We start from the raw sequence: 14,231 nt of genomic DNA on the forward strand, positions 1-14,231 counted from the left end.
AGGAGATGAAATGGAATTCACAAAAATTAATCCCAAAGAACTCAGAACAATAGGAAACAAGAAAAAATTATAATTGGGAAAAATGGAAAATATATAGAAAGATGGTAAGTTTACACCAAAACACATCAATAAACACATTAAATATAAATGCTTTAAACACTCAATATAAAGGCAGATATTATCAGATTGGATAACAAAGCAAGACTACAAACTGCCTACAAGAAACATACTTTAAATATAAAGACACAAGTTATAAGGATGTTATAAGGTTATAAGGTAATATAAGTTTAAGAATGGAAAAATAGAAACATTAAAAAAAAGCTGAAGTGGTCATGCTAGACATGCTAGACAAAGTAGATTTCAGATCAAAGAAAACGATAATTTCTTAATTAAAAAGGGATCAATCAAGACAATATAATAATCCTAAACATTGATATACCTCTTAAGGGTACCTCAAAATACATGAAACAAAACTGATAGAATTTCAAAGGGATAGAGATGAATCTATACTTTCAGTTGGAGGTTTTAGTTCCTGTCCATAATTGATAGATAACTGAACAGAAAATAAGAATGTAGGAGTTTGAATATGAACTTGACCTAATTTAATCATTCTGTTCAAGTTGAAATATTTATAAGATAGACTATATTTTGAGGCATGAAGCAATACATTTAAAAGACCCATGTTTTTTCCAGGTGTCTATATTTTCTTACTGAAGTACAATTAACAGACAGTGTTATATTAGCTTCAGGTGTACAATATAATGATGCAATAATTCTAAACATTACTCAGTGCTCATCCCAATCAGTGTACTCCTAATTCTCTTTATTTCACCCATCCTCCTACCTAACTCTCATTTGGTAACCACCAGTTTGTTCTCTGTATATAAGAGTCTACTTCTTTGCTCTTTTTGCATTGTTGTTCACTTATTTGTTTCTTAAATTCCACATATGAGTGAAATCATATGGTATTTGTCTTTTTCTAACTTATTTCACTTAGCATTATATCCTCTAGGTCCATCCATGTTTTTGCAAATGACAAGATTTCATTCTTTTTCTGGCTGGGTAATTTTCCTCTGTGTGTGTGTGTGTGTGTGTGTGTGTGTGTGTGTGTGTGTGTGTGTGTACATCTTTATCCATTCATTTATTGATGAACACTTGGGGTGCTTCCATATTTTGGCTATTGCAGACAATGCTGCAATAAATACAAGTGCATAGGAATTAATATGCAAAATATATAAAGAACTTACACAACTCAACACCAAAAAAAACAAAAAAACCAATGTGATTTAAAATGGGTAGAGGACCTGAATAGACATTTTTTCAAAGAAGACATAACAGATGATTAACTGACACATCAAAAGATGCTCAACATCACTATCATCATGGAAATATAAATTAAAACCACAATGATATATCAATTTATACCTGTCAAAATGGTTAAAATAAAAAAATACGAGAAATAGCAAATGTTGGGAGAATGTAGAGAAAAAGGAACCCTTGAGTAATATTGGTAGGAATGTAAATTGCTGCACCCACTGTTGAAAACAGTATGGAAGTTCCTTAAGAAGTTAAAAATATAATTATCATATGCTCTAGTATGGCACTACTGGGTACTTACCCAAAGAAAACAAAAACACTAATTTGAGAAGATACTTGCAGATGTCTGTATTTCTTTTTTTTAAAAAATATTTTATTTATTTGACAGAGAGAAATCACAACTAGGCAGAGAGGCAGGCAGAGAGAGAGGAGGAAGCAGGCTCCCTGCGGAGCAGAGAGCCCGATGTGGGGCTCGATCCCAGGTGCCTGGGATCATGACCTGAGCCGAAGGCAGAGGCTTTAACCCACTGAGCCCCCCCGGCGTCCCAGATGTCTGTATTTCTTAAAGCTTCACTAATAATGACTAAGATGCAATTAGGTATACTCTTATGGCCTGTAAAATCCCTTTAATTCCCCTGTTAAATCTCAACTCATGGTCCCAGGAAGAAATCATACCAAAAGAATCACTTGTATCATCTAAAAAGACAAAAGTATTTGCCAGGACTGACCCACTGCACACAGCATGCCTCCTGAAGCTGCTCAGCGCACAATTTGTGGGACCATATGTGGTGCCTTGCTTCTTTTTCTTAAGGCTTGTCTTCCCACATACTGTTATTTAAACCTCAATTCCCTGGTTAAACTAAACTACAAGGTAAATGATTGCACAGGGCCGCATCCCTTACTTTGTAAAATATTTTTTTAAGCATCAGAAAAGGAAAAGACCAAAGGTAACTTTGGTGTTAAGTTGAGGTGAAAGGCCTGATTTCTGTTTACCTTTGTGTTGAAAGTATTCCCTGCCTGAGAAATCCTGTAGAGCTGTGGATATGCAAGCAGGCTCTTCTGACTGCAACACTGTTCAAAGATCCCCAGAGAAAAAGGTGGTAATGAAGTGAAAAGCTACATAGAAAACAAGGATTTGTTAAAAAGAACTTTTAGTGTGTAACTGAGTTAATATTGTAGCAATGTCAATTTCCTGACTTTCATAATGTATTACAATTAGTAAGCTATCATTATGGGGGAAACTGGTTGAAGGAGACACAGAACTGCTTTTGTATCTTCTGGTAAGTCTTAAGATATTTAAAAATAAAAATTATTTGCAAAGAAGATATTAATGAAGCATATGGATTCCAACACACTTAACAAATCATGACTTAATTTTTCTGATTGATTTGAAACTGTAAATGTTGCTTTATGAGCATAAAATGAATAAATTTATTCTTGTTTAATGAGCCTAAAAATAAATTGAATATCTAGGTATTTAAATAAAGGCATAATATTGACCAAAACATCTACCAATAATGACATCTGTATCCCTCATAAGAACCAGTTGTTTTATAAGCTAGTTCACTTACCAGATCTTGGCACATAATAGTTACTAAATAGTGTTGTGAATGTTAGTTAAAAAAATACACAAAAATTCTTTATCTTGATAATTATTATCAGAACCAAAGAGATGTTTCCTATTCATCTACTCTTCAAATATTTTATTAACAATCATTATACTAGCAACCATATTAAATGAAAAATACATGATCCTTTAAAAGTTCTGGACCTTGTTAAGGAAGGAACCTTATAGTAGTAGGTATAATAATAAGAGAAAAAAATGGTGAGGTAAGGGAGAAGTTAAAAAAGGAGAAGAGAGGAAAATAGCAGGAAGTTAGAAGTGACATATTTCTGCTCCATTTTGTTTCTGTTTCTATGGCAGTTTAACCAGGGATTCTTCACAAAAATCAACAAGATGGTACAAGCTTCAATGAGTAAGCATTTTTCACATCTCTGAGCTTCTTGTGTCTGCTGTTGTCGCACTGGCTAAACCAGTCACAGGGCCAAACCCAGAGTCCATGTGAGTGGGTACACCAAAAGGTGTGGATACAGAAGGGCATGAACAAATTGGTGGACCTTTATTATAACAATCTAACACAACATATGAGCTATGTAGATTTTCTAGAATTTTTTCTAGAATTTTATACAGAATGTTAGCAACAACTAAAGCAAGCATTATTGTCAACCCCCCCCCCTTTTTTTTTCTTCATCTTATTACACTGGCTGGGACCTAGAATAGAAGTGGTAAGAACATACATTCTTCTCTTGTGGCTTTTATTCTGTTAATATAGCCCCTTTGGCTTTTTAAAAAATTATTGTTTACATCGTAAATTTTTTCTCATCCTTTTTCTTTCTACCTATCTGTGTCTTTATATTTGAAGTAGGCTCTTTAAAAATTTTATTTATTTATTTGACAAAGAGACTCACAGCGAGAAAGGGAACACAAGCAAAAGGAGTGGGAGAGGGAGAAGCAGGCTTCCTACTGAGCAGGGAGCCTAATGCGGGGTTCGATCCTAGGACACTGGGATCATGACCTGAGCCAAAGGCAGACGCTTAACAACTGAGCCACCCAGGTGTCCCCAAAGTAGGTTTTGATTTTGTTAATCCAATCTGACAATATCTGCCTTTTAATTAGAATATTTAGACCACTTGCATTTCAGTGTAATTATAAATATGGTTGGATTTAAATCACCTTTTGTTGTTGTTGTTGTTGCATTTAGTCTTTCTCTTTACCTTATTTACTGACTTCTTTTGAAGTAATTTAACATTAAGATTTTATCATCATTATTGGTTCATTAGCCATAATTTTTGGTGGTTTTAGTTGTTAAGGTTTACAGTATACATACACAATGTGTCACAAAATTCAAATTAACAGTACACTCCCAAATTCCTCCTCCTATTCTTTTTTTTTTTCAAGTTCATTCATTTCTTTTTTAATTTCAGTTGCGTGTTAAACTAAAAGCAAGTGGCTCCTAGTGCTGGTAACTTTTTTTTTTTTAAATTTGTTTATTTTCAACGTAACAGTGTTCATTGTTTTTACACCACACCCAGTCCTCCATGCAGTACGTGCCCTCCCTATTACCCACCACCTGGTTCCTCAACCTCCCACCCTCCAGCCCCTTCAAAACCCTCAGGTTGTTTTTCAGAGTCCATAGTCTCTCATGGTTCATCTCCCCTTCCAGTTTCCCTCAGCTCCCTTCTCCTCTCCATCTCCCCAGTTCCTCCGTGTTCTTTGTTATGCTCCACAAATAAGTGAAACCATATGATACTTGACTCTCTCTGCTTGACTTATTTCGCTCAGCATAATCTCTTCCAGTCCCATCCATGTTGCTACAAAAGTTGGGTATTCATCCTTTCTGACGGAGGCATAATACTCCATCGTGGATATGGACCACATCTTCCTTATCCATTCGTCCGTTGAAGGGCATCTTGGTTCTTTCCACAGTTTGGCGACCATGGCCATTGCTGCTATAAACATTGGGGTGCAGATGGCCCTTCTTTTCACTACATCTGTATCTTTGGGGTAAATACCCAGTAGTGCAAATGCAGGGTCATAGGGAAGCTCTACTTTTAATTTCTTGAGGAATCGCCACACTGTTTTCCAAAGTGGCTGCACCAACTTGCATTCCCACCAACAGTGTAAGAGGGTTCCCCTTTCTCCACATCCTCTCCAACACATGTTGTTTCCTGTCTTGCTAATTTGGGCCATTTTTTTTTATTTGTTTATTTACAGCATAACAGTGTTCATTGTTTTGGCATCACACCCAGTGCTCCATGCAGTACGTGCCCTCCCTATTACCCACCACCTGGTTCCTCAACCTCCCACCCCCCTCCCCTTCAAAACCCTCTGGTTGTTTTTCAGAGTCCATAGTCTCTCATGGTTCATCTCCCCTTCCAGTTTCCCTCAACTCCCTCTCCTCTCCATCTCCCCATGTCCTCCATGTTCTTTGTTATGCTCCACAAATAAGTGAAACCATATGATACTTGACTCTCTCTGATTCCATACAAATTTTAGGATTATTTGCTCCAGCTCTTTGAAAAATACCGGTGGAATTTTGATTGGAATGGCATTAAATGTATAGATTGCTCTAGGCAGTACAGACATTTTAACAATGTTTATTCTTCCAATTCAAGAGTCCTCCTCCTATTCTTTGTGCTATAGTTATCACACATTTTTATTCTAAATTAATGACAAATCCCAGAATACATTATTAATTTTGCTTTAAACACTTATCTATCATCATAACAAATGAGGGGAAAAGGGTAAGTCTTTTATTAATGCCCACATAATTAACATTTTTATTCCTCTTTCTTTCTTTGGATAGACCCAAATTTCATCCTGGTATACTTTTTCTTTTGTTTGAAGAGCTTCCCTTAACATTTATTATAGGTCTTCTGGTGATAAATCTTCTGTTTATTTGGTTTATTTTCAGAAGACATTTTTGTTGCATATAGAATTTTAGGTTAGTGGATGTATTTTTCTTTCAGATCTTTAAAGATATTCCATTGTTTTCTGCCATGCATGGTTTTCTATGTGCATTTGTTTTCTATATGTAATATTTATCTGGTTGATTTAAAGATTATTTTCTTTATCACTGGTTTTCAACAATTTGGTTATGAAGAACATTTGTGTTTTTCTGATTTTTCTCTGTGCTTCTGTAATTGCTATGTCTTCATATTTATTGATCCTATTTCTGAAGTTTCTAATTTGCTCTTAATCCTATCCAGCAAAATGTCCATTTTCTGTTTGTATTTTTTATCATAAGGTTCTATTTGGTTCATTTCTATTATCTTCCGTTTTTCTCCTCATTATGTTCATTTCTTCCTTTATATTCTCGCACATGTTTATAGGATTTAAAATACCTGTTTTAAGTTCTTATGTACTATTTCTAACAACTTTATACTTTTTTTTATCTGTTCTCATTGACTTATTTTTCACATTATGGATCTTATTCTCCTATTTCTTTGCATGACCATTATCTTTTATTGGATGCACTACATCAAATTTTGTGTTGAGTACTTAAATTTTTTTTTTCAATTCCTTATTTTTAGTTTATTTGTATATATTGTTTTCTGTGGCTTTGGAGCCACCTTAGTCTCTATTTCTTTTTTTTTTCTTTTTTAAGATTTATTTATTTTGAATTTTTTGAATTTTTTATTATGTTCAGTTAGCCAACATATAGTACATCATTAGTTTTTGATGTGGGGTTCAATGATTCATTAGTTGTATATAACACACAGGGCTCATCACCACACATGCCCTCCTTAATATCCATCACGAAGTTACCCCATTCCCCCATCCCTTTCCCCTCTGTAACCCTCAGTCTAGTTCTTGGACTCCAGAGTCTTTCATGGTTTGTCTCCCCTCTGATTTCTTCCCATTCAGTTTGCCCTCTCTTCCCCTATGATTCTCATACTGTTTCTTATATTCCACCTATGAGTGAAGCCATATGATAATTGTCTTTCTCTGCTTGACTTATTTCACTTAGCATAATCCCCTCCAGCTCTATCCATGTCCATGCAAATGGTGGGTATTAATCCTTTCTGATGGCTGAATAATATTCCGTTGTATATAAAAACCACATCTTCTTTATCCATTCATCTGTTGAAGGACGTCTCCTCTCTTTAAATATTGTTTGCCTGTGTTCCAATTTGTAGGTAAGTAACTTGGAATTAGTTTGATTTTTTTTTAAGGTTGCTTTTAAGTTGTATTATTATGGGCCCAGAATAGTGTTTATTATAGGTTTAATTTGTCTTTTTTAAAAATGTAACTTAAGTTTTCCCAATGTCATGTGTAACAAGTTATTCCTAGCCCTAATTTAGCTCTAAGAATTCATCCTATTGCTTTCTGGTAGTTCTTTCCCTAGCTTTGGGTAGATTTTTCTCATTGATACACAAACCACAACCAAAGACTCAAAAGGGCTCTCTACAGATCTTCAGAATCATTCTTTCTGTCTCTCTCAGTACAGTTCCCTCTTTGACATTCTAGCTACCTGGGCTCACTGAGCTCCAACCTCTGTGTCTTCAATTCATTAAGACACCTGGGTTTTCTTTGGGGTCCATCTTCCTGCACCATGTCTTGGAAATAGTCCTTCTCTCAAGGCTAACAGCCATGAGAAGCCTGTTGTTTCAGATCTTTAAAGATATTCCATTGTTTTCTGCCACTCATGGTTTTCTATATGCATTTGTTTTCTATATGTAATATTTATCTGGTTGATTTAAAGATTATTTTCTTTATCTTGCATAATGTTTGAAAACAATTATTTTATATATTTTGGCTGACACTTAGGTTATTTCTTGTAGGAAGGTAATTCCTTGTAGCAGTTTAGTCATGTATGGCTAGAAGCAGAAATGATATATGACCTCCAGAAACAGTATGACTGACTACCTATTTAAATTTAGTTACTAAATAAGCAATCTGGCTCTCTTATTGCCAGTAACTATTTGAAATGTCCTAGACTTCATCTTTTTCCCATCCATAAAATATATATGTAATGAGATAATATTTAATAAGTCAATGGATATTAAGTCATCATATATTATCCCAAATATATTTTATCCAAATATATGTTTATATTTAATATATATTTTATCCTAAATATATGTTTGTATATTTATATATATATATTTATATATATTATATTTAGGATAAAATATATATATAATATATATTATCCTAAAATGTCCCACTATAATTTTAATTTTGTTTCCCACTATAGCCCTCATTTACTGCTTATTTAAAAAAAAATTCCATTGACCAATCTGTGGCCTATGCATTCATAGTGAATTTTCTCACACAAAGACTCTGCCATCCCAGTCTGTAATGAAACTTTCAAAAAAATGAGTATTGTCATCTGCGACCAAAAGCCTGGTAGAGACAAATATGTGTATGACCTTAAGTCCACTGATGTAGTGCTCTAGCCAAATATGTCTAGAATTGACATGTACGCAACTATTCATAGCACTAGACATTTCTGTATTATTGGACATTCAATGACTTTTGTCTGTGCTGTTTCAGAATTTAAGCCCCTAGAAGACAGAATTTTAGGGATTAAGGCACAGAGTATCAGATCATACTATGCTATGATAATGCATACATACAGCAGTAAAGAAAGGTCCTGATATACTCATTGGGAACCCAATTTTTATGCTAGGTATCCCTAACCTCTAAAGTGGAATAATAAACAAGAAAAATAAGAAAAAATGCAAAGGTGAATTAAAAGACCATTTAACCATACTGTTTATTTCTAGTTTTTAAATTTTAAATGAGTTCAGTAATGGTATGGGATTGTTAGTTTCAGAAAATTGTTTATTATTATAGGACTTCATATCAAAATTCATCATGTCCTACAAATACAGGGTGAAATATTTACCAAAGGACAAATTTTCTACCAAGAGGTTTAAAAGGCCAGGAATTATACTATAAAGACACACCCACATATAAAGATACAAATAAATATTAATTAAATGCATTATATATATTGAATAGATGGAGGTAGAGTTCAATAATATCTACTTGGCTTAAAAGCCTAAAAACATTGTACAGGCATATAGTAAGGAGGTTTTGGCTGTATTATCAAAATGCATTGCACAGAAATTTAATGTAGTTGCTACAGCATGATCTCTTATGATTGAAACCATGTGTGCTGAGTATGGGATTCTGCAAAATGTGTTGCAGCAACAAAGGCTCTAAAGATGAGTTTGTGCTGCCTGCTATGTGCAGGCGATTGACTTAGATACACTTCCCAGACATAAACAGCATACTCTCAGATAGAGACGGGGAATGCTTACCACATTGTACAAGCTTATGCACCAATGTTCAAATACAATCTGCCCAGAAAATCCATTAACAAAGGCAAACCAAAGCTGAAAGAGAAGAAAGTTCAAGAAGTTTCATATCAGTATTGACCTAAATGTTTCCATTCGTTGTAGTACTTAAGATACTGTACTTTATCATTCTTTTTTGTCATTAAATGGGATTTTACCAAAATATAAGTAAAATCAAGCTTGAGTGAGCCTAACAGAAAGCCAGTCCATTTATTTTAGAATTTTTATTTTATTCTTTGTTACTGTTCTTTCTCTATCAAGAAATAATTTTAATGAACTACTTAGATCTCATTGTCCAATAATGCATTGCTTCAGTAAAGCATAATATTGAGTTTTAAAGGTTCAGAACGATTTTATCTATTGCTTCAGCAAATTGTAACATCTTCAGCTACTAACAATTGTAACTGGCCCAGGCAAAGAAAGGAGAACTCCTAATGCAAAAAGATCTATGCCCCTCTATATTTATTGCAGGATTATTTACAACAGGAAAAAGGTGGAAGCAACCCAAGTGTTCATCAAGAGATGAATGGATAAAGATGATGTGATACATATACATATCCAATGAGATGTTGCTCAACCATAAAAAAGTATGAGATCCCATCATTTGCAACACCATGGATGGATTTAGAGGATATCCCATTTTGACACGAGTTTGTAAGTGTTACTTTCTCTGTAAGTTTTTGGAAGAGTTTGAGGAAGACTGGTGTTAATTCTTCTTTGAATGATTGGTATAATTTTCCAGGGAGGTGTTCGATTACTGATCTCATCTCCTTACTATAGTGTGTTCATATTTTCTATTTCTTCATTATTTGCCCAGCTGATTTTTGACAAAGGTGGAAAATCAATTTAATGGAAGGATAGTCTTTTCATCAAATAGTACTGAAATAATTGGATCTCTATGGGCAAAACAACTAGACAATCTAAATCCTCCACTATACACAAAAATCAACTGAAAATGAAACATGACATTAATTGTAAAACACTTTTAGAAAACTACAGAGAAGGGGGGGGAGGAGTCAAGATGGCGGAGAAGTAGCAGGCTGAGACTACATCAGGTAACAAGAGATCAGCTCGATAGCTTATCTAAACATTGCAAACACCTACAAATCCAATGGGAGATCGAAGATAAGAAGAACAGCAACTCTAGAAACAGAAAATCAACCACTTTCTGAAAGGTAGGACTGGCGGAGAAGTGAATCTAAAACGACGGAAAGACAGACCGCGGGGGAGGGGCCGGCTCCCAGCAAGCGGCGGAGCAACGGAGCACAAAATCAGGACTTTTAAAAGTCTGTTCCACTGAGGGACATTGCTCCAGAGGCTAAACCAGGGTGAAGCCCACGTGGGGTCAGCGTGGCCCCAGGTCCCGCAGGGTCACAGAAGGATCGGGGGTGTCGGAGTGTCGCAGAGCTCGCAGGTATTAGAACGGAGAAGCCGGCTACAGAGACAGAGCCGAGGACTGAACTCTCAGCTCGGGGTTACCTTGAACTGGTTGCGGGCTGGGTGAGCTCGGAGCGTGGCTAAAGGCTGGGGATACAGGAGTGATTGGGAGCTGTCCTCTGGGGGCACACTGAGGAGTGGGGCCCCAGGCTCTCGGCTCCTCTGGGCCGGAGACTAGGAGGCCGCCATTTTCATTCCCGTCCTCCGGAACTCTACGGAAAGTGTTCAGGGAACAGAAGCTCCCAAAAGCGAACCCGAGCCGATTACTTACTCCGGTCGCTGATAAGGGCGGTGCAATCCCGCCTCAGGCAAAGACACTTGAGAGTCACTACAACAGGCCCCTCCCCCAGAAGATCAACAAAATAACCAGCCAGGACGAAGTTCATCTATCAAGGAAAGCAGATTCAATTCCTAAGACAGCAGCGCAATTCCAGAGGAGGAGAAAGCAAAGCACAGAACTCATGGCTTTCTCCCCATGATTTTTTAGTCTTGCGGCTAATTCAATTTTTTTTTCTTTTTTCAAATTTTTTTTCTTTTTTCCTTTTTCTTCTTCTGCTAAATTTTTTAAAACTTTTACCCTTTTCTTTTTTAACGTTTTTTGACTACTTTATCTAAATATATATATTTTTTCTTTCTTTTTTATATTTTTTCATTATTTGGTTTATTTTTTTAAATTTTTTTCTTTTTTTTTCCTGAACCACTTTTTATCCCCTTTCTCCCCCCTATGATTTGGGGTCTCTTCTGATTTGGTTACAGCGCATTTTTCTGGGGTCTTTGCCACTCTTTTAGTATTTTATTTAATCCTTCATATACTCTTATCTGGACAAAATGACAAGGCGGAAAAAATCACCACAAACAAAAGAACAAGAGACAGTACCGAAGGCTAGGGACCTAATCAACACAGACATTGGTAATATGTCAGATCAAGAGTTCAGAATGACGATTCTGAACATTCTAGCCAGGCTCGAAAAAGGCATGGAAGATATTAGAGAAACCCTCTCTGGAGATATTAAAGCCCTTTCTGGAGAAATTAAAGAACTAAAATCTAACCAAGTTGAAATCAAAAAAGCTATTAATGAGGTGCAATCAAAAATGGAGGCTCTCACTGCTAGGATAAATGAGGCAGAAGAAAGAATTAGTGATATAGAAGACCAAATGACAGAGAATAAAGAAGCCGAACAAAAGAGGGACAAACAGCTACTGGACCACGAGGGGAGAATTCGAGAGATAAGTGACACCATAAGACGAAACAACATTAGAATAATTGGGATTCCAGAAGAAGAAGAAAGAGAGAGGGGAGCAGAAGGTCTCTTGGAGAGAATTATTGGAGAGAATTTCCCTAATATGGCAAAGGGAACAAGCATCAAAATCCAGGAGATGCAGAGAACCCCCCTCAAAGTCAACAAGAATAGGTCCACACCCCGTCACCTAATAGTAAAATTGACAAGTCTTAGTGACAAAGAGAAAATCCTGAAAGCAGCCCGAGAAAAGAAGTCTGTAACATACAATGGTAAAAATATTAGATTGGCAGCAGACTTATCCACAGAGACCTGGCAGGCCAGAAAGAGCTGGCATGACATATTCAGAGCACTAAACGAGAAAAACATGCAGCCGAGAATACTCTATCCAGCTAGGCTATCATTGAAAATAGAAGGAGAGATAAAAAGCTTCCAGGACAAACAAAGATGGAAAGAATTTGCAAACACCAAACCAGCTCTACAGGAAATCTTGAAAGGGGTCCTCTAAGCAAAGAGAGAGCCTAAAAGTAGTAGGTCAGAAAGAAACAGAGACAATATACAGTAACAGTCACCTTACAGGCTAATAATGGCACTAAATTCATATCTCTCAATAGTTACCCTGAATGTTAATGGGCTAAATGCCCCAATCAAAAGACACAGGGTATCAGAATGGATAAAAAAACAAAACCCATCAGTATGTTGCCTACAAGAAACTCATTTTAGACATGAAGACACCTCCAGATTTAAAGTGAGGGTGTGGAAAACAATTTACCATGCTAATGGGCATCAGAAGAAAGATGGGGTGGCAATCCTTATATCAGATCAATTAGATTTTCAGCCAAAGACTATAATAAGAGATGAGGAAGGACACTATATCCTACTCAAAGGGTCTGTCCAACAAGAAGATCTAACAATTTTAAATATCTATGCCCCTAATGTGGGAGCAGCCAACTATATCAACCAATTAATAACAAAATCAAAGAAACACATCAATAATAATACAATAATAGTAGGGGACTTTAATACTCCCCTCACTGAAATGGACAGATCATCCAAGCAAAAGATCAACAAGGAAATAAAGGCCTTAAATGACACACTGGACCAGATGGACATCACAGATATATTCAGAACATTTCATCCCAAAGCAACAGAATACACATTCTTCTCTAGTGCACATGGAACCTTCTCCAGAATAGATCACATCCTGGGTCACAAATCAGGTCTCAACCAGTATCAAAAGATTAGGATTATTCCCTGCATATTTTCAGATCACAATGCTCTGAAGCTAGAACTCAATCACAAGAGGAAAGCTGGAAAGAACCCAAATACACGGAGACTAAACAGCATCCTTCTAAAGAATGAATAGGTCAACCAGAAAATTAAAGAAGAATTGAAAAAATTCATGGAAACAAATGATAATGAAAACACAATGGTTCAAAATCTGTGGGACACAGCAAAGGCAGTCCTGAGAGGAAAATATATAGCGGTACAAGCCTTTCTTAAGAAACAAGAAAGGTCTCAAGTACACAACCTAACCCTACACCTAAAGGAGCTGGAGAAAGAACAAGAAAGAAACCCTAAACCCAGCAGGGGAAGAGAAATCATAAAGATTAGAGCAGAAATCAATGAAATAGAAGCCAAAAAAACAATAAAAAAAATCAATGAAACTAGGAGCTGGTTCTTTGAAAGAATCAATAAGATTGATAAACCCCTGGCCAGACTCATCAAAAAGAAAAGAGAAAGGACCCAAATAAATAAAATCATGAATGAAAGAGGAGAGATCACAACTAACACCAAAGAAATACAGACAATTATAAGAACATACTATGAGCAACTCTATGCCAACAAATTGGACAATCTGGAAGAAATGGATGCATTCTTAGAGACATATAAACTACCACAACTGAACCAGGAAGAAATAGAAAACCTGAGCAGGCCCATAACCAGTAAGGATATTGAAACAGTCATCAACAATCTCCAACAAACAAAAGCCCAGGGCCAGATGGCTTCCCAGGGGAATTCTACCAAATATTTAAAGAAGAACTCATTCCTATTCTCCTGAAACTGTTCCAAAAAATAGAAATGGAAGGAAAACTTCCAAACTCATTTTATGAGGCCAGCATTACCTTGATCCCAAAACCAGACAAGGATCCCACTAAAAAAGAGAACTACAGACCAATATCCTTGATGAACACAGATGCAAAAATTCTCACCAAAATACCAGCCAATAGGATTCAACAGTACATTAAAAGGATTATTCACCACGATCAAGTGGGATTTATTCCAGGGCTGCAGGGTTGGTTCAACATCCGCAAATCAATCAATGTGATAGAACACATTAATAAAATAAAGAACAAGAACCATATGATA

The 14,231-nt window shown here is 36.0% G+C and overlaps 1 protein-coding gene across 1 annotated transcript in view; it reads right to left on the bottom strand.

Moving 5' to 3' along the window:
• Window positions 1-14,231, bottom strand: part of LOC123925269 (phospholipid-transporting ATPase IB-like) — a 207,669-nt gene that overhangs the window by 61,752 nt on the left and 131,686 nt on the right. The window contains exons 28-29 of the mRNA XM_045978516.1: window positions 9,151-9,225; window positions 2,311-2,433 (exon numbers count right to left, since the gene is read on the bottom strand). Of these exons, the coding sequence (XP_045834472.1) occupies window positions 2,311-2,433; window positions 9,151-9,225 (198 nt within the window). The remainder of the gene's footprint in view (window positions 1-2,310; window positions 2,434-9,150; window positions 9,226-14,231) is intronic.

Source organism: Meles meles, chromosome 14 (genome assembly GCF_922984935.1).
Source record: "Meles meles chromosome 14, mMelMel3.1 paternal haplotype, whole genome shotgun sequence".
Lineage (NCBI taxonomy): Eukaryota > Metazoa > Chordata > Mammalia > Carnivora > Mustelidae > Meles > Meles meles.